The sequence below is a fragment of the Acyrthosiphon pisum genome, chromosome A2 (assembly GCF_005508785.2).
Source record: "Acyrthosiphon pisum isolate AL4f chromosome A2, pea_aphid_22Mar2018_4r6ur, whole genome shotgun sequence".
NCBI classification, from domain to species: Eukaryota; Metazoa; Arthropoda; class Insecta; order Hemiptera; family Aphididae; genus Acyrthosiphon; species Acyrthosiphon pisum.
The window spans coordinates 111,435,713-111,458,706 of NC_042495.1; the positions used below are offsets into that span (position 1 = coordinate 111,435,713).

At 32.7% G+C, this 22,994-nt stretch overlaps 1 protein-coding gene across 1 annotated transcript in view; it reads right to left on the reverse strand.

The window, feature by feature from the left end:
* Nucleotides 1-1,564: 1,564 nt before the first annotated feature.
* The window catches only part of LOC100160444, a 218,942-nt gene continuing 197,512 nt past the window's right edge, over nt 1,565-22,994 (reverse strand). Inside the window, exons 7-12 of the mRNA XM_029489572.1 lie at nt 5,413-5,643; nt 5,181-5,324; nt 4,864-5,069; nt 3,080-3,231; nt 2,904-2,976; nt 1,565-2,169 (exon numbers count right to left, since the gene is read on the reverse strand). Of these exons, the coding sequence (XP_029345432.1) occupies nt 2,157-2,169; nt 2,904-2,976; nt 3,080-3,231; nt 4,864-5,069; nt 5,181-5,324; nt 5,413-5,643 (819 nt within the window). The 3' untranslated portion in view covers nt 1,565-2,156. The remainder of the gene's footprint in view (nt 2,170-2,903; nt 2,977-3,079; nt 3,232-4,863; nt 5,070-5,180; nt 5,325-5,412; nt 5,644-22,994) is intronic.

A 22,994-nucleotide genomic window follows, 5' to 3' on the forward strand; every position in this document is an offset into this window, starting at 1 on the left:
CGCCACATTTTCGCATTTTTCGAATTATTTATTTTAAGCCCTATGGCGGGTTTTTAGAAAATACGTTTACGTCTGGTTATTATAGCTGTAGAGTTCACTATAGCTCTGGAAACATACATACGGTTCCGATATTCGTTGAATATAATAGTTTGGCATCACCGCGTGTTTTGTCTCGAGACTTACAATAGCTACTCGTGATTCGTAAATGAGAACTAATTTGCGAGGACTACGATCGGGTTTCTAAAGTGGTTATTATGGTTATTATAGTTATTACTTATTACAAATAGCAACTCCAACCACCAAAACGGAACCAATTTGATGTATATAACTATCTGGAATCACTGCTAAAACTCTATTAGTAACTATAACGATTTACTTACCTATGCCACTTGGAAACTTGTAAATTAGCCTTTGACCAATTAAAACCTATTATGCAATTAACATAAAAAATTCTCTTTAAGTCGGCAGAAAAGTTAGTTCAAATTATAACGAAGAACTTATAATCGACATTCGATGGTATATCGAATCGAATCTTCACCTGAAAATCTTATTGCAAGTCTGTGAAACAACCGTCGTGTTACAATCGGGGCGCAAAAAACCATTTTGATCACTTCAAAGTGTCACTGGAGACCGTAATCGCTTCGTATTTTGATGCACATAATACATTACTATAGTCGGGAGACTGAGAAGTCATCGCTTGGAGATATGTTAAAAACCTTTTTTTTTCAACGAAAAATGGTGGTATTAGAATCGTATGCAACATCATTATATAATACATTTATATTAGGTAATTGTATCTAAATCTAATATTTTAAAATGGATGACATACATATCAAAGCGCCAAAGTTTTGGCGTACTCTCTAGTCTTGTGATCCGATGGTCTGTATTCATGTGTAAAACAATATTTAAAAAGTTAACTATTTACCACTATATCATCGCCCATCAGTGTGGTATAGCTAAGTTATAATACCCTGTAAACGTTAGAAAAAATTTGAATAATAACTAGTAACATTTCGGTCATTCTTCGTAAAATTGTAGATTTAAAAAAAATTTTGATTAGTTTTAATAATTTATCAAATATTTTACGCCATATAATATAATTGATTATTATAACTTAAAATGAATATTATAATAATGAGTAATTAAAATTAACATTTATAAATTTCATTAAATGTAAGTATATAATCATTATTTTACTATCTTACATTTTATGAGTCAATTGTGTAACTATATAATATTATTTTAAGCATTGTGGTGATTAAAATCCAATTTCGTTTGTAAAAAAAAATAGACTGTAAGCAATTTACCAAGCTCGTGTCTATACACATTATACGACGTAGCTTGAATTTGACGTCAGTTTTTCAGTAGAGTATGAAAATAATGCACGACCATTCGACGAGACTGATCCTTTTGTAGGTATGAAATAACGGGGCTCGTCATTCGTCGGGTTTCGCAACGCTGTTTGGTATATCTTTTGTCCATCAAAATGATGTTTATTGTTGTTCTAATTCCAAGGATATATGACGGGAACACGACAAAGGACGACAAAAAGTTTGCAAAGGTGTTGATTTTCTTTTAATTAGGGATTTTTTTAAATTTTTATTCATGATTTATACAAATTCATAAAACGTTTGTACTATACAAAAAAAAAATAATAATAATAATAATAAAAAATACAATACAATACAATAATAATAATCATATAATTATTATAGATAAATTAAATTAAATCAAATTAATTAGGAGGAACTTGTTAGTCTGTTTGAAAATAATACTGACGATATTTGAACTTAATATGAAATGGAAATCGTACGGATAACGAAATAGTACGATTGATAAAATATAATCGGTTTAAGTACATATAAAAATACAACCTATTCAATTTTACACAATTATTATTTATCCTTAACATTTTACTTTTCGTAAAAATACACAATATACATTGTCTCAAAATGCAACACTAATATGGAAGCCTTTAGTGCGATAATAATAATAATAATAATAAACGTCAATGCTATGATAGAACTTAAAAAAAAAAAAAAAAACATTTACACCTTTTTGTGCTTTGAAAAAAATAAAAATAAATTAAAACAGACTTTAGAAGAAGTGGAAAATAAAAGTCCAGAAGTGTATCCAAAAATTGAGAATACAGCACATTACGATGCAGTCCTGAAATAAAAAAAAAAACCATATTAATAATTCATTAAATTTATATAGTTTTCTATTTGGCCATGTTTGTTTTAAAAACTTTACAAAACTACTCTAGTAAAATATTATGCAATTGAAAATAGTTTTGAAGTTTGTAGTATATTTATAGAGCGAAAAAAATCTTTACAAATATTCCAAAGAAATAAGGGTTAGGTATATATAGCCGTCTTTCTACGAATATTCGAGAAGTATAATATTGTATTAAATGATCCTTGACTCGCAATCTTAGATTGACGTACAGAGGTCGTACGTAAGTCAACGATACTATTATATTCTAACGGCAAAGTTTAAAATATAATAATAACTCACATTTCGGTACAATATTTAAGTATTTTGGACGATTTCAGTGCAAAACAGACGAAATCACAAAAGCCTAAACTTATGAGTACCACAAAATATATGCTGATTTCGATTATATTATATTATTTTTCAAAATGTGAAATCGATAGATTGTGGAAAATGGATTTTTTCTAAATTACAATTTTATTGTTAACGTCTCTTTTAATTGTCGTTGTGTCAAAAACACGACGGCAAAAAAAACAATAGAAATTCAACTCATAATAATATTGTTAATTTGAAATGAATTTATCCATTAGAGGGGAGGTTTCGACTCTGCGCGTAATTATGATTTTATCTGACGGAGCGGTTATAACTTATAATAATAATAATAATGATTAAAAAAAACCCAAACGTACTTGAGGGTTTTGTAGTGTTCTTTTTCCACGCTGTTGTCTGGCGGTTCGCGTTCGAATGACAATAATGTGAGCGCTGCGATAAACAAAAACGAAAATAATAAGAACGAAATTAAAAACGGCAATTTCTATGATTAAAAAAAAAAAAAAAAACGAGCAAGCAAACAAACTAAATTAACCTTTCTCGTTGAGCACCGGTGTGGTTAGGAGGAACAACACCAGATTGGCGTTCTTCTCGTACGGGCAAGCCGCCTGTTTCCACGTAATGAACTCCGTCACCTGCTTGGCCAGTTGCCAAAACTTTTCGAAATTTATGTGGCCGTTGTCGAGCCTGGGAAAAAAAAAATCGTAATTCGTTTTGAGCATAATATACCAAATTATACATCATACGCAGCGATCGGAAAAGCGTTCGATCGGCACAGGCGCAATAATAATAATTATTACAGCCAATCGTTTCCTCGGCGCGATAGGGCATGAAGCCGTTCTGCCCCCCCCCCCCCCCCCATCCACAGTAGCGGTAGATTTCAATAGTAACAAAGGTTATATCCTCGTTTATAGTTATCGCAGCGTGTAGCCGAAACGGAACAACTTGTAATAATTGAAACATTTTAAACACTAAGCGGAACGGAAAAATTGTCCTTTGCACTGTAAAGCGTCGACGTTTTGGGTTTTTCGGGGGTAGAACTATACATTTACTAGCATAATACATCTATAATGCGTGTAACGATCCTATAGACTTGAAACGATTGGGTACACCTGGAAACGGTATAGGTAACGTTCAAAAAATGGAGATACAGTGAAACGTATTGTATACATATTGTAGGAATACCCATTGACAGTAAACTACAGTTCGAGGGGATCGGCGGCAGAGAGTTTTTAAGGAGTTCAACATAGGCAATTTTCAAATTGCGTGCAAGCGAGTCTTGAAAATGTGTCAGTCGTAAGTGATTATTAGTATGTGTGACAGTGAAAATAGCGGAGCGCCCCTACACGCGCAAGTACAAGTATTCATTCATTTGTATGTACATTTTGTCCATCCTACCTAATAATGCAATAATATTTCAGAAAACTGATCTGAACTCGTTATAATATCTACTTGAGATACAATAATATATTATCGCGTCTAATAGATTTCATTATGTAATAAATATAAATATTAAATATAAAATCGAATATATACATAATATTACAAAATATATTTTTATTTTTTAACTTTATTTTTTTTACATTTGATAGCTTTAACATTCGACCAATAACAAAAGTTCTTCTTCTTAATATTACTATTATTATTATTTACGATATAAACTTTAAAGTTTATAAAAATATAAATTTAAATTTAATGAATACGTTATCCCTCAACTTACTTTGTTGATTTATATCAATTTGGAAATCCCAAATAATAATGAAATGAGATAAAATATTTAATATATTTTGGTTCTTTTAGGTCATTAAAATAGCAAACTCGACTATACTACTCATAATATTAGGTATATAAAATACGTTGTTTGATATCTATTTTGCATAATCTATTTATATATATACAGAGAGTAACCAAAAAAACTGACAAATATAAATTATTAGCTATACCTACCTCATAACTTACATTTAATAATGCACTTTGTTTTTTTTAAAGTAAGTACATTATATGATAAAGGTATATTAGTATTATTAATAATTATATAAATAGCACACTTATTATTAGGGCTATGCATTTAATTCCTACAAAATATTACTTAAAAATGCATTTTAATATCAAATCAATTAAGTGTAAAATGCGGTAAAAATAATACGGAAAGACAAAATTATCAAAAATTGATAAACGAATGTTTGATAATTTATTGAATTATTGATGAGTACCTAGTTAAAAATTTGTGCTAAGAAAGCTATGTATATGTTTTACAGCAGGCTGAAGACAAAGAATTTCCCTACTAAGTCACAGACATACTAATGATAGTATAATTACCTGTTTCGGCATCCTTCGTTCAGGAAGTAAATGTCTTTGACGAGCAACGAAAAGAACGGTATGACGACCCTCTGCCGCTGATCTGTGGCTCCAGCGCTTCTCCATAGAGCCGCCTTAAGCGTCGACCGGTAGCTGCTAAAATTTGATGACGGGTCCATGTATTGTTCTAGTATGGTAAACTTTGCAGACTGTTGCACCTTGTGCCACTAAACGAGTCGAAATAAAAAAAAAATAAAAAAAATTGTACACAATTTTAACGGGTTAGCGAGCGCGTGTCTTCACAAGACCAATATTATAATATCGACCATTTTTATTACCGTCTTTTTGAGCCTGCTTATCGGCGACATGTTTAGCCCCGCGATGATAGCCATAAGTGAATTGAAGTTGCCCACGTTGAAACACTCTCGGGCAGTCTCGATCCAGAATTCGATAGTCTTGACGCGCTGCTTTTTTTTCGAATGCTGAAACACGAAAACGGTGGCGCGAATATGTCAAAGACGATCATAATAACGATACACAAGTAAAACAATTAAACAGTCGCGAGTTTACCTTGCATATTTCTGAGGCCACTAGGTAGCTGAGTCTATTGAACCAGTGAACGTACGACTCGAGATTTTTGGTCTTCTTCATGTCTTTGAACGACGAATCGATATGCGGACTGTCCTTGGCGAACGCCTGAACGAACTCTTCAGGGCCTATGAACGACAACCTCTCGAGCTCGATGAGAGTAAGTTGTTGCCCCAGCAAAGACGCACTGGAACACACCTCCATCGTGTCCGTCTGCAATCACATTACAAAAATAAAGCGTAAACAAATAAATAATATTAACAATAAATTGATGCAATGACAGTGAGCGCAAACCAACTGGCGGTAGACACAAACGACATACGTATAAAAGTTGGTTGAGGGCGGGAGGTGGGGTGTATGTAATTTATCAGGTTTTTCTGAGAGTTCCAGATGGAGGACGAGAAGACGACCAGACGACGATTCTTCGAGTGTTATATTTGCACTGCAGAACGGAAATATTATATTATATAATTATTATCGTCTTTATCACCGTAATATGCAGTTATATAGTAGGCAAGTCCGATATGCTTTAAAAATGGTAATAATATTATATATCGATGAGAGCTAGATGTCGGGGCTCTTTATTAATTTTTCATTACAGCGCATTCACGCGACGTGGGAATTCCGACGGTATGACGATCAGCTGCTGCCGTGCATCGCGCGGTTTTTCGCGCGTTTATAAAAAGCGCTTTTTGCAATGGCCGCGCCAGCAATCGACGTTCGGCGGCGAATCGATCAGGCGGAAGCAGTGCGAGAGGGAGAGAGTGGAATTTAGAAAAAGGTATATGTATATATATTAATATATATATATATAAAGAGAGAAAGAGAAAGAAATAGAAACAGAGAGGTATAACGTAGAAAAAAAGAGTGTGGAAGAGTTTTTGGTGGTCGGGCGACGTCGCATAATACATCACCGTCAAACTTTTGTGCGAGACACGCATCACACACTGTTATAGATGAACACGTTCGCTGTGCATATACGAGAGTGTACGACCGCGGAGGAAAATAAAACGAGAAAGAGAAAAATGAATAATGCCCAATCGGTCGCCGAGTACGCTATTTATATTGCGTTTTTCTTTTACTGTTTATTTTTTTCTCGCCCTATGCGACGAGATTTATACTCCCGACGATAATATTTCCGACATCCTCCACTTCCCCAGAACGTCGCCACCGTCCGCGGTTGCGATGATGTTTTATTGGCGCACTTTTTTCCTCGTACCGGCCCTAGAACTCGCGGAGAGGACCGAATCCATATTTAAAATTATGATAAATATGCGCCCGCATAATCTTCTGCATAAGACTCCCGGTGTAGGTCGTCGCCGTATACCAGCTAAAATTGAACATACACATCCACGTAGTAAGTGTAAAAACAACGCATCGTAGTAATTAATAATTATAAGCTTCAATCGAATATACGAGTAAATAATCTAAAGTCGACATTGTAAATATTATGCGTGAAATTTCCTCGTTGGTGTCGTCAAACGATCCGTATTCCAGAAACGATACGGATGTCGCGTATTCATTGATTAGCAGCTATGCTATTTAAATAGGTTCGTAAAAGGTATTCGAAAATCGCCGCCAAGACGACTAAATAATATATTATAAAATGTACACCGTGGGTTCGATTTGATAGAGAAAAATCGCGTAAACGAGCACGGATATCGGTCCGCCGGGGACGCACGAATGCGATAAGAATTATCGTACACACGTGGAAAATAATTTTTTTACGCAGCAAGCAAACGATTCCGGTAAAAATTCGATACCTACGTATTATATTATCGTGTATACGAACATAGTAATAATAATAATAGTCTTATGAGAAATGTCTGCGATAAATAATATTCTAAATTGTCACGGGAGACGTTATGAATACGGTCGTGTACTTAAAAGTTGGAGGAAATGTTATACGTTTTCTCATTTCAGAGTTCTTGTTGCTATGTATAATATATAATATACGTATAATTTCGCGTTTGATATAAAAGGTTAATTCATGTAGGTACACATTTCCCCGGGGCGAGTTTCATATATTAAAAAAAAAAATATTAAAATTATGTGTGCGATCTGCTGCGCTCGCTCGCAAGAACGATATGACTGAATTCGCTGGATAAAAATGACACGTGTCAATTATTATTATTTCAATACGTCCTCGCGTGTATATATTTTATATCATAACCATCAACACAAATACAATATATAATATGAGCGTTCGTTAAAACCTAAAATAAAAAAATTAAAACTCGTCAATTATAATGTTCGACTGTTTATGGCACTATCGGCAATTTTGGATATCCTGAAATGTTGCGAAAATATTGCACAATTTGGTGAGACGTCATGTTGACGAGGCATTCTATTTTCAAAAAAAAAAAAAAAATCACTAACTATTACGATATCCGTATTCCTAGAGGAGCGGCGTGACTTTTTTACAAAAAAATATTATTTACGTCGTCTGTGCAATTTTTCGTAAAATATACATAGTTTGGAAACTTAAACGAATCCCCGGGCCAGACGCCGATCGTAAATTAGGTCAAAACAACATAAATAGACACAAAAAATAAAATCGTCTTACACAACACACCGTAAAATATATCCATGACAACGCCAACTTGGATATACTCGGTGAGCGCATTGCACTAGGTTTTTCAGTTTTTCGTACCAACGTTTGTACCACTATCGGGATTATAATATGTTATCCGTCACCCTTATATCAGACGTTAAAATTATTAAATTGTTTTTATGCGTTATCATTTCAATTATAGACAATCTACGATAACACGGCGCCTTGTATAGGCAATTCAGCTACACTATGATCCAGTTTTTTCCCGACTCAAAAGGAATGACCGATCATAAGAATACACAATAATATTATTATGCACTGTGTTTAATACACCACACTCGGCTGTTATATAAAAATTCACCACTAAACTTTCATTCGAAGCCTTTGCAGTTTTTTAATAATGGGCCAACGAGACATGAACGTCGTTCAAACTATACACACACAAATCGAAAGTTAGTATTATGATAGTTCTTATATTATAAATAGTATTCATGAAGGATGTTAGATAGTATTATTACCTAACTAAACGAAAATACGTATAAAGTACAGTTCAGAATAAACATTGATTATAATATTTGCAGTTTGTAAGGTGTACTACATAGATGTTATTTCAATATTATCAAACTCCTGAGCTGTTATCGAGAGGATCAAAGGATACTAATATATCATAGCTACCTTCGACCTGTGATAACATACGCCTGTGAAACCTGGTCGTTGACTAAAGGTGATAGCAGAAGACTTATCACGTTTGAAAGAAAAGTGTTACGAATCATTTGTGGACCAATCCTCAACCCAGAAACACAGGCATACGAAAGAAGAAGCAACGAAAATATAAAGTCTCTTTATAATAAGCCAGACATACTCTACTTTATTAGGAAAAAAACGACTAGAATGGTTCGGACATGCATGGAGGGCAGATGGACAATCAATTAAAAAAGTACTTATCAATAAAATAGATAAAACGAGACCCCTAGGACGACCCAAAACCCGATGGATTGACGTAGTTGCCAAAGATATAGAAATGATAGACCCGGACGGAACTTTTGAAACAGCATATCAGAGAGAGAGGTGGAGAGAGATTTTGGTGGCATCGATGGTCCTGAATGGACCTCTAAGCTGAAGAAGAAGAAGAAGTGTGTACGGTGTGCAGGTGTGGTTGTGTAAAAATAAAGAACACATTTTTTTCTTTATTCAAAACCATATCCAAATATTCACTTATAATAAGTGAATTTAATTAGTACCTACTAACTTAGGTTAATATTACATTAAAAACGAAATATTTTGTGAAAATAAATCAACAGGTAATTAATTGGATACGAAAGTCATCAATCGAATATGTAGAATGTATTCTGTTTGACGAAAGTTGTAAGTTTCTGCGTTTCGTGAACTTTCAATTACAATTTCGGATAGTTTTACAATTCCAATCATATAATATTTGTGAACAAATTTATCAGTTATAGATATGTTTTCTTTAGAGAAATGTTTATAGAAAATGTTCTACGAAGTGTGAAATCAAAAGAATATTAAAGTTTTCGGATATGCTATAGAATACATATTTTGATAATTTATTCATTTAAAAAAAAAAATGAAATAATTTTTTGCATAGGTACTTAAATATTATTATTACCCGAAACTTCCAAATACACAATAATTTATATGTTAAAATATCATTAAATATATTATAATTAACTTAATTTATTTTTGTACTAGCTGGTTTATAAGTTTATTGCAATTTCATATTTTAATGCCATGATTTTCAATACTTTTAATATTTTTAACGACTTTCAAAAAAAAAATAAAATAAACACATGCCAACAATGGAAATTGTTGATAGTTAAGTTCTAGTTACTCTATGTTTAGAACTTTTTAATATATCTACCATGTAATCTGCAGATTATGGTAGTTAGGTTATAAAACCACATTTTTTAAATACTAAATCACTATCTATTACTTATTTGTTACCTATTTGGATATTATACACACGGCGAATGACCATAACAAAAGTATAAACGAATAAGACTTACACTTGTACATAATGATAAATTAATGAATAGGTTGACTATATTGGTTTTTAATATAAATATTTTTTACAAAATGCATTTATTAATACGATTTAATAATATAATTTTATAATGTATAATTTAACAGATTTAACATGAAAATCGAATCGGCAAATCATGTTTAATACAGAGAATTAAATAAAAAACTTTTATTACGTTATTAACTTAATGAAATTAAGAAACGTTTCCCGGTACCTATGTATAGCAAAGAGTTTACCTATGTCAAATACAAGGTTAATAACTGAATCATTATAGTACTGAAACCAAAATAAATACCTACTAAGATTGATATTATATAATATTGCTATGAGTGCAGCAGGCGTCCCTTATTATAAAAAAAAGAATATAAAAATATCAAAGAAACACATCCTAGGTACAATTCAAGAACCGGACTTATTACTTGCCTACTCGTTTCCTCGGGATAACTTCTACTACCTGCAAGAATCGAAAAAATGTAATAAAAGTGTACGCCGTATTGATATTATTACAGACAGTAAGTCGTTAAAAGACAAAGAAACCGTGTAGCACTATATTATATTATTTATTATATACAATTTTAGGTCCAAACTTCAAAAGGATATAAGCAATTTTACTCTTCGAAAACTCAACTAAGTTTAGCTTATAGTATTCAAAATATTAGACCAACAAATACATCGAGTGTACCGATTTAATATTATATTATTATGTTATTTCAAAATTGTATAGAAAATATGTTTTTCGGAACTATGTCTCGGTGCGTCCCGGATGAAAGTCTTAGGGTATATTATTATTATTTCGTACAGGACTCCGAACGACTGTCAAGATAACTCACGAATAATCGATTTGTATGTTATTATTTTTGGCACCTATTTCGAGTAGGTACGTAAAGAAAAACCGGAGAAAACCCATTAATATGTTATAACGGTTAAAAAATATCTGCCGAAAACTACGAAAGATTACAATAGCCTCAACAGACGCAATACCCAATATAAAAATAATATAAATATAAATAATAATAATAATAATAATAATAATCTAATTTAATTGTTGAGCAAATTTAGTTTGCACATTGCAATACCAAACATTATGTTATGTAAACATAATTACCATTATTATTGTTTACTCGGTTGTTGCGTAATGCCACTGCGTTATAACGAGTGTTGCAAATACGGCCAAGCATAAAAATGTAAACTTGATCGGTCTTAAATTTTAAACGTTATAATCGACGATTATGTAGTGTTAAATCAGGTAGTTCAACTTTTATTCAATATTTACGTTGAAAAATCTAGAGTCATACATATATATTATACATATACATTATATTATATATGATGTTTGTGTGTCAATATTTATCACAATATTATATTATGTTGTATTGTGCGCACAGTGTCGTATTATCGCGTAGGTATTCTTGAAAAAAAAACACCTTGAATTAAAAAAAGCAAATAATTATTATTTTCAAGTACCTACTATAATATAGAGTAATGGTTGTTGTTGGGTATAGGATTTCCTTACACCTTAATCGCACATTTTTGGTCGGATAATGTATTCGATTCCTCCCGGGATCCTTATATATTATATAATAATACGCGCTGTGCCCTACCGTTATTTATATTATATCACACCGCATACAAAGGCTCAATTGGGCGAGAACTCTGCTGACTAAATTGTTAACCGTCGGCCGTCTATCTGACGCTGGTCGAACTACCGAGTGCTGATATTTTTTAATTCTGTGATTCGATTGATTATTTAAGCGCCGTCATCAAAATCGTTCTCGTCGTACCAAACTGTGTGCCTATATTATGTAGATTTACGATGGCGTTGTATTGCACCTCCCCACAGCAGCTATATGGGGGAGGGGGCACCTTTGAATGCTTACAACAAATAATTAATAATTATTGGTCGAACGGTCGACACCGGTTTACAATATTATTGTATTAAATTGTGTATTTGTGTGTCGACGTTTTCGAAGGAGCACTGCGCTCGCATGAAAATATGAAATTAAAAATTCGATTATTTAGCAAAACTGTGCACTACGTCTCATATTATTATAGTGATGGATAGGACACCAAAATCGTGTAGAAAATCGATATTTTTCTTCTACAAACACATACAAATTGATTAAGGATAATATAATGTATCGTCGTTGAAATGGTCGCGTAGACAATTTTATTATACGCAAATGCGGTGGCGTTGCAGGTGATGTCGGTGGTAGTGGTGGTGGCTGTGATGGCATCGGTAGTCGGTGTATAGAAGACTCAGACAATATAATATTGTTGCTGTAATAGCGGTTCGTGGGCCATTAATTTAAAACACCATCGAACAGATGCCGCGTTCGAGCGGCGGAGGTTGTAAAAATATATTAGTCTAATAATTTCCAAAGAAACTTAAAAACAAAAGCTATTCGGAAAAATACGAACGGATAATATATATACGTATGTGTGTGTGCGCGAAAAACTAACGCGTATATTCCGACTAGACACGCGAACCACTGCAGCTTTACGGTGTTTTCGTGTACACTATATATGTATATGATGTGTACTATAGGAGAATGGAAAAAAAAAATTAAAAACTTTTTCACCGTGGTATCTGTGCCCTGCGGTGGGCGGAAGATTTTCCACCACTTTATTGCCTGTCACTATATTATTCCGGCGCGGTAGACTAAATATTGAAATTGCAGTTTAACTACTCCTCCTCGCCTTCACGCGCATTCTCTTATTCTTCCACCAACTCGTCCTCGACACGTCATCGTCTCAGCTTATGCGAACCCGTGGTATATAATAATATCTCTTCGGGTTTTTTTCACGATTTCTAGCGCTATCGCATCCACTCGTAGTTATTTTCATTTATTTTTAAATATTTACCGCGCATATTATAATATCGTAGAGCTACGGCGCGGTGATTATTTTAAAGCGAGTCGGTCGGCATCTCGGATAATTTACTTTCGTTTATCACATAATATTATATAAGTTGTGGTTTTCGAGTCTTAAAATGTAGGTAGGTATATAGATACTTTTCAGAATATTAAATTAAAAAATAAGTCTTTGCTTAGTAATGCAATACCATAAACACGGAATTTCGTTACGGCAGAAGAAAATAAAGGATTTCATCGTGAGCCGTAGTGATATAGTGTAATAAATTCATTCCTCACGTATAGGAAGGAAACAAAATCTTAGCGGAAAAAAATGTTCACTAGCGAAATTAAAAATCGGACTGAATGCCACACACACCCACACACAGATAATATATAGGTACTTATCTGACGAGTATGCTAATAATAATATTATAATTATTCGGTACCTATACTACGTGACGGTTCCGCTAGCGTTATTGTTTGCTTTCCGTCGTTTTTCATCCCTTTTCGGGTCGCAACCGCACGACCACCGACGCGATAACATCATCATCGCATAAATATTATACTATACAATACAATAACAATAATCGCGTGTCCTGCACGTACACGTCTCGACGAATGCCACCCATAGACTATAATATATCATATTATTATAGTGTTTCTAATTTATACACCCTACACAAAACGTAATAATTTATTGGAATAATAGACTCTGAAATATAATAATTACTATCGAAGCTCGCGCCTGAAGCCGTCGGCCTACAGAATGATTATACAATACTATATATACCTATTATGAAAAGAAAAAAAGAAAACGATAAAAATAATATAACAATTATTTTATGTCCAACTCTCTCTCTCCCTCACTCGACGGGCAGCGACTGAACGGGCGTTAATAACAATAATGCATGTAAACCCTCCTTTTTACAGACAAGTTTCCGGTTCATTAATATCGTGGGCGCAGCGCGCGTCAGTACTTATATATATTAAACACAGGCGCGCGCACGCACCCCCTGCCCACCCAATCCAGAGATAAGTCTCACCGTCGTTACTTATATTTTAATGATAATTAAACGCAAGCACACGGGGGGTTTTTTTAACACAATTTTTTTTTTTTTTTGTAATGCAATTTTGCGCTTTGGCACTTTATCGCGTGTCTCCGTTCGAGTTATTAATTACGTTTTTGAGTAGACGTTTACCGCTATGGTGTGCGATTAGCGATCCGAAGGCCATGTCGCTCACAAACCAAGTCGACACAATACGATATACACGAATACGATATTATTAAATTTGATCACATTATACTCATGATTCGATATATTTTATATAAAGAATTTAACCCTATAGTTATTATATTATGATATCACAATCGACGGTAAAAAGGTCAATATAATATTTTAATTAATTAAATGTTTCCATGTACTAAAATATGTTTATACAAAGTGCTAAATTTACAATGAGCACAAATTAATATAGACACAATTAACAAAGAAATGTGTTCTATGTTAGTATTGTCTGGGTGGAAAAATATTGTCTTGTGGTGGTCGCGGATTTAGCTTAGGTTTAGATGTTTTTTCGCCGATTTTGGTTTTATTTAGGTTATTGTAAAAGTTCTTATAAGTATCCAATATCCATGTTGATATAAGGTCGATCTCGGGTCATTAAGCAGTTGTTTGTTTCCCATGATATAAAGAGCTTTAAGTGCAATTCTAGAAATTCGTTTTGGAGAATTCGTAATTTTTTTATTTTTATTGGTGAAACGGCGGGTCATTTTGAGCATGCATAAGTTAGTTGCAGTATTATTATTGCCATGTATATGTAGCATTTCTATTTTTGTGTATCCTTATCGTTTAGTTTTTTATTGATGTCAATTTTCCAAGTTAGTTTTTTGTCTAGGTGAGCTCTTAAGTATTTCGCTGACTCTCCTTAATATTCCATTGGATTCCTTGGTCGTTAATTTGTATTTTGTACTAAGGTTGGATTTACGTATTTTCTCAAGGTAAATATCTGAGTTTCACATTTAGTGAGATTAGGGGTATAAGTTTCCATCTCGAGGATCACAGGGATAATTTGTTTAGGGAGGTTTGTAGGTATTTATTAACAATTCTAGAATTTCGTTTTCCTTTATAATTGCAGTGTCGTCTCCAAACATTTCCAGATGGCAGTCATTTGGTATGGTATTTCATGACAGTAGATGTTAAACAATGTTGGTTCTATAGGAAAGATCTTTGAGGGGCTAGATAAAGATCAATATAGAGATGTTCTCCACATCACAAATTCACAATCTGGGTTTTAACGGATAATATTATAGAGAAATTGTTTACAATGAATTCCGAAAAACCCTTTGTGCTTCACCCTAACCCTGAAGTTTACCTCACCGAAAATTAATTTTCATGTGCCTGTCCATAGCTTTAATCGTCTAGTTCCTTTATATGTAGTGAGTTGGTTATCTGCAAAGAAATAGTCTACTTGTGATGGAGGCTTCTGGCTACAGTTAAAATTTGTCTTTTCATAAGTAGTGGTTTTCCTATTATCGAGACTATATTTTTTAAGTTACTGTAATATTGTTTTATTTTTATACTCGTTTTTATATATTATTATTATTATTTTTATAATTGTCTGTACCTAACAAATTATTTTAATTACTAATTATTTGGTATGGCAGTGTAGTCGGGCTTTGGCCTGTCTATATTATATTATGTAAAATTAAATTAAATCAAAATATTATTATTGTTCTTCTTGAGGAGCTGCATTTTATATACACCTGCTTTGCTGCCAAACGGTTGTAATGGCGCGTGTAATACCATTACTGATTTTTTTTTTGATTACGAAACCACTCACACTTGACGACCGTGTTAAGTTTAGTTTTATTTTTACACCAGAAACTTTCAATATTTTGGAAGGTTGCGATGTGTCAAATAACCACCGAAATTTCTCGCATAAAATAATGAAGAAGTTTGAAACTCGTTTCGTAGGCTCAATAGATTTCAAAATGAATTTTTGATTGCAAAAAAATATATAATGCTGGCGGACATTGTTTTTTTCCTCGAAAAGTGTAATAATAATTTCAACTTCTTTATTTACCTACGTTGTACAAAAAAACAATAAAATATCAAAGTATATTTTCCTATAAATTTTCATTATTTTCCGTGTACGATAATTCGAAAATATTTGTAATGAATGATAAGACGACATGATCTATAGTATATAATATATAGTATCTTCAGTATATGAAAAAAAAAAAAAAAAAACGTGAATTAATTCACGTCGAAAAACAGAGGTAGGTACTCGAAAAAAGAATCCTTGACCTTTTGTGAAAACGTACAAAAACGGAAATTGTACGTTATATTATTATTATAATACACAATTACATTACGACTGACTTCGTGGAAATTAATCGGTAAGTACGTCGGAGAGAGATACTGTTTAAAGACGAGCCATAATATTACGATTATTAAAATATATACTGCGCACCGCCGCCGTCTGTTGATCGTCTCGAGTTTTAAGATCGAAACGTACTCGACCCTCGAACGGACATGCTCAGACTATACGGAGTGAACTCCCGTAATTGGGAATTACGACGGACGGGTGAGTGGTTGGTCGGTGAGCCGATAAGTCCCGTCGGCGAATATCCATGGTGTGATTGTTTCGTTAAATTATAAAATATATTTATACAACGCGGCGTAGGTACACGTTTAGTTTATATAATATTGTATAGGCTAAACGGTAACTAGTAAGCACACAATAATATGATGTGCGGTTAAAATAAAATATAATATTTTAGTTCTAATATTATACCCAATGTAAAAATTAAATGCTAAATTGTTTTAAAATGTTTTCGTTGCTTAGCTGTGCCGGAGTTTAAAAACATAAAAAACCCATTTGAATTTTATTTAAGTACAGACCGTTATTGATATTCTTCAGTCTAATGTGTGGAGCACGTGTTATTTTATTTTTATATACTTAATAAAGAAAGTCACATGTGCTAAAGCACGCATATAAAATAGTATAAAAATGTCAACGTTTCTGACTTTCAGTTGAAAATAAGTAAAAAACCAAGTTTTATACGCATTTTATCGTGCCGATACGCAATTATATTATTAAATATTATACTATAGTTACCGATGAAAATTATGAAAGTTATGAAAATTGTTACATACACTGTATGCTAAACCATGTACAGCATATTTTATTGTAGATAATCTATCACCTAGGAGACATATTTAAAACAAAAATTTGAAGTGTATGCGATTTGAAGCGATATTACTTTGCGGGCCATTTGTAAGCAATTGAGTCAGATGGGTTTGACTATTTATAATAATATTATATAATAAATATTGCATTAATATTAAAATATTTTGAAATATTTGTGAGTTGTAATGTTTCTAGAACTTATCACGGTTCACGATTTTTGTTAAATTAATTATAATCAAATAATTATGTCAAATCATTACATTTATGAGGTAAAAATATTTTTTTTATGAAATCAATTTTAATAAGTACCATTAATTAAACTAATTGCAGTAAATTAATTAATTTCACCGCCTTGAATACTTTTAATGCATTTATTAAATGGTTCGAGAATACAATATTGTTGTACATTTCATACGTAATGGACAAAGCCAGTTTAAAAATTTCAAAATATAATGAACTTGTATTTTCTTCTTGGGGTCGAGTTTATTGTGTTTGAAATGTATAGTTTTTAATTGTTTTAAACTGTTCATTATTATAATATTATATTCATGACATAAAAATAATACTCTAATGTCCGGATGCATAATAAATTTGTACGTCACGTGTGACATGTTAATAACTATGTCGTCTCATGTGACACATAAATTGACTATAGATACAGACATAACACACTAAACTAAAGCATATTTTTTGAATTTTTCGCTCTGTCTAGTTACTGATTTGGATTTAGGAACGGAACAGTTTTTACTTAGTTGTGTTTTTTTTTATATCCCGACGTCGGGAGGATGCAGGAAAAAAACTATAATAATGTAAATTTGTATATAGAATACAGATTAAAATGTAACTAGCCGGTAGCTGCGTCACAATATACACGACTAACGAACCTACACGAAAATTTAAAAACAAGAACACGAAACATGATCATGCGAACGAGAAATGGTCGAAGTGCTAAAGGTAAAATATTTATATATTTGTCTAATCATTCATCGTTTTATGGACCAAATATCTGCGAAAGAAGAAAGCAATACCTATTATTTCGCTTGTAGATGGATTCGATTCTGCGTATTATCAGCTAACATAATTATTTTATTTGTTTACACAATTGCCATTGTTCTATTAAATTCCGCCGCGTGGAAATGTTATAAAAAAAAAAGACGATTCGTTATTCTCTGGACTCTGATAAAAGAACATATTGTTTTCAACGAGTATCTCGTTGAAAACTCTTATATTACGCGTAAAAAATACAATACTCGAATTATGCTTAGGATATCTATAATCGACAAACCATTTTTAATTACGAGAAATAGCGCTGGACTGCGGACAAAAACAGTTTTCTTTACACAGGCAAAACAATATCGTCGTCATTTGTCGGACAGTTCGAAAAAAATAACCACACACGACATCATTTTATTAAAACACCAGTAGCTTATCGGTCCGGCGTAAATCGACGGCTCGGCGCCAAAATATATTAAAAACTAAATATCACATCATCTGCCACTGTGTCCGGTGTAGGTAAACAACAAAAGATACACACACACACATATATATAAATAAATATAATACGAGAACACGCGTTACGAAAGATACTTTGAGCATACAACGCACGCAGCATAAATAATAATATTATCATCGTCAATCGTTAAGAGCCATTAATTATATTCTCACGCGTGATTGTGACGAACCTATTAAGTTTCGGATAATCGTTGTGTAATTACACAAACCATAATACGCGCGTGTATAATATTGTTATGATATTATGCCGGTAGTATAAATTATACGGAGAGTTAAACGCGAATTCCACGGAATCGAATATCGTTTAAAACGCTATCAAAAGTGATGATATACGCGCATATATTAAAATCTGCAAATTATAATTATAATTATAATATAGTACTGTTTTACATAAATCGATCGTTAATATAAAACGGATCGTCATCGTTGCAGTAACTCTCGACAACTGCGGTTTACCCGAATTCTAACCGTCGTCGCGTCAATTGCGCCGTGAGACCTTTTACACAGTCATATAATAATATTATATTATGATAACACGACGAGTGCTTGGTATTGTATTTAACTACGTAGAGCAAAAAAAAAAAAAATAGTATATTTATAATTCAAGATCGCACTCGTAGGTCATTCCGTAGGTAGGTACCTAGGAATATTATATTAAACCGTGGAGACAAGGTATACAAGAGAAAACGGTTTGAAAAACATTCGAGAAATTCGAAGAAAAAAAACTAAATAAATAAAATATCTCGAAGCTGAATATCATGTACGCGTGTACCTACGAAGCAGGTATATAAATCCGCTGTACGTATTAGATTCGGATTAAAGTTGTAAACTTCTACCGAGTTTATGTGTATTACAGTGCGATTTATTTTTTCGATCACTGACGCAGCGAAAATACTCCGGGCACATTCTCATTATACCCACCGATATAATATATGATATACAATATACGGGATGAGATTCGCCAATCATGCTCACCCCGGAATTTTCTTTTAATTTAAAAATAATTCGAATTCAGATTTTTGAAAATGTTTAATACTTATAGGTATTAAATTTGTAAACTTCTAACAAGCATTTCCTGAACATTTAGAATTTGAAACTTCTGAAAGTACTAAGGACGATACATAGATTTAAAAATCATAGAAAATAATACTACCAACCTAAGTTCGATTTAGATATGACAATTTTTTTTAAATATCTCATGATAAACAATTGCCATTAAAATAGGGTAGGTAGTGGTTATCATTTGAAAAAAAAAAGTTTGTATTGCAACACGACACTTTTTAATTGTTATATTATACAAGTCTGATTATTCGAAAATATGGTATTTAAATTAATTTCAAGTGTATTCAAATTCTCTTGAAATCAGGAATTGAATAAACGAATTATTAAAGGATAAAAGTCGGGTATGAGCGTGTAAAAATCATCATGTGAGTGTAATATGACATTGGAACAGGTGCGTCAATTTTATCGTTTTAAACGTGATTTTTTTTTTTTAATTTTATGTCGAGGATAAAGTGTAATATATATTATTATACACATACATGAAACGCAATTCGATGCAATAATTTTTGTTTAAAATTGAAACGATTAGTATATTTATGCATATTCATTATTGATATTTACGGATAGTATGGAATTCGACTGAATGCAGTTAACTGCATACGCTGATGCACATGAATTTCGTCGAAATCCTATATAGTGTGTGTACGGATCGACGTAAATAAATATTTAAATGCAATTAAATACCATACAACATGTAATAATACAATAATTTTCAACAGCTCCGTTGGTAATGAATACGCATATATTATTATAATAGTGGTATGCAAACATCACAAACATCCGATACTATAATATTATATTATTATACAACTCAATAGCTGCTACGTCATATTATATATATATATAGCTCTGTGATATATTGTGATCTGTGGATGTTTTGTTGTTCTATCGAAATGAGTATACAGTGAACGTTAAAATAGCCGAACGTTTTTAATTGATGGTCTCCGCATTCCGATGTGCAGATAACGGTTGTAATCAATGTCATTTCCGATCATAATAATACATTTTTGGGTAAGTATTAAATATTATAAACGAGTTTAACGAGTTATTACCCTTATCACACTGCGAGCAAACATTTCGATATAAATTAGGAATAACGGGTAAGTACCAAGGGTGTACTGGTTAGGTCCTGGGTGCAACAAACCAGGTAGCACCACGTGGACCCCCATTCGTGTTATTTTATAAAACAGGTCCCGATTACCATTTTTGGGCTCTTTCTTAAATTTAACTCTTATTGTAATGTAGTACTCTTTCCTAATTTTAGTAACTTTAAAAAAAATTTACTGGCCCTGATTAATTTTGATCCCCGGACCAAAAATAGCCACACCACCCATGATAAATATACACAGCTACGTGTATCGTGTGAGCACTCGGATCGTCTATACGACGGATGGGCAACTCAATGATAATAGAGGGCCGATTTTGAATGTGCGAAAATCTAGCGGGCCACAGAACACAGAAGACAAAAGAAAAAAACCTTATGTTAAACTGTTAACCATACGCCTACCTATAAATAATATAATATATTTCACATTCAATAGTTCAATACTAGATAAACATTTATATCTACTTTTTACGATAAACATTATATCTGTTTTAATAATTTTATAAATATAATAAAATAAAATACAGAATAATCTTAACGTTTTATATTTTTATAAACTAAATTGAAATGTAGTACGGGTAAGTGAAAAATGGTACGCGGGCCGCCAGTTGCCCATACATGGTCTATACCATATTATAATAATACTAATAGATACACTCTTATGTACCCAGAGGTACGTCCATTAAGAACGGAAGTAAAAAACTGAAAAAAGTGTTTTTAAAATCTGATAAGATTGTTTGACGGAAACTCGAGCGATAGAAGAACATCGTACAATAATTATACTTGTATATAACAGGCATGACATAAGACTTCAAAGCTGGTTAAAAAAAAACATCGACATCACGCGCACATTGTCGGATTTAAACACAACCGACGTCGTCAGCGTTAAAAATAGATCATCTCTTCGGATATAATAATACGTGCGCATACAGACGTGCATACGTAATGACGTGTGCGCACGCAGCATAGTATTAGTGCAAGCCACGAGACCTTAAACACGAGACAGGCCACGGACCTCACGGCGAGCGCGCTGTACATCATTCAGATTTTAGGTAATTATAAACGCGCGTGACTTGTGTACGTGATAAATACCACGACGCGATCCGTTTGCGAATCTATACATATATATGATATAACGCGCGACAAACGTGGAGAGTAATTTGCGACTCGGGGGAGGTTCAAGCGTGTAGATATTATATTATTATCTAGAGTAACGCGCACTACACGACACGATAACAGAATATTATTAATACGAATAAGCATCATCTCGTTTGTAACATTATTATGATATACGTATATTAATATACATTCGGCGTCGTTCACCGTGTTAGGAAGATTGGTTGCAGAGGACTCGGGTAACATACCACGGCGTGTAAAGAGTGGGGTTGGGGCGACATCGAATCTCTAGACCAATGACTCCCAGACTGTTAACCTATATAAGGGTTTCGTCGTCCAATCTCAAGGGTTCCGCCAGATGTATGTGAATATTGAGAAAATTATTTAATATTATACTTGGAAAAAAAGTTCACTTAAATAATAGTTACTAGTATAATATAAAATATTTCAATAAAATATTCGTTTTACATACATGAAACTTTTTCCTAAGTATCACGTGGTCGTAAAAGTTTGGGAGCCACTACTCGAGACTACCGAATTTTACATGTAGAATGCAATGATCATCCCGGTCAATCCGTATTTTTATCAATAAATTAAAAATGAATTTACTTTTTTGTTGAAAACGCTATATATAATATATATTATATGGTCTACAACGACACAATAGGACATATGGGCATTTATTAATTTAGTTTAGAACAATATTAATCGGTATACGTGTCATTCTGTATCTACGTTAGAGTCATGAGACTATCCAATCACTTGTGGCGCGATAAGAAAACCAGAAAAATTAAATAATTTAGATTAAACTATATAGGTTTGTAAAATAAAACTCACACAATTTAAATTATAATATTATTATCAATAGGTAGGTAGGTAGGTAGTGTCTATTGTAAATTGTGTATTTAAAAACAATTAGCAAAGTTACGATTTGTAATTATTGATAGGGAAGTCTATAATATTTTTCCCATACTTTCCTGGTTGTAATATTTCAAAAATTATTGAAACCCATAATACCATTTTTAAACTACCTGTACTGGCGGAATCGAAGTAAGTACTTTTTTCTCTAATAAAAAAAAAGGGTCTGGTGGAATCGATGAGATCCCATATCGACGAGATTATAATATT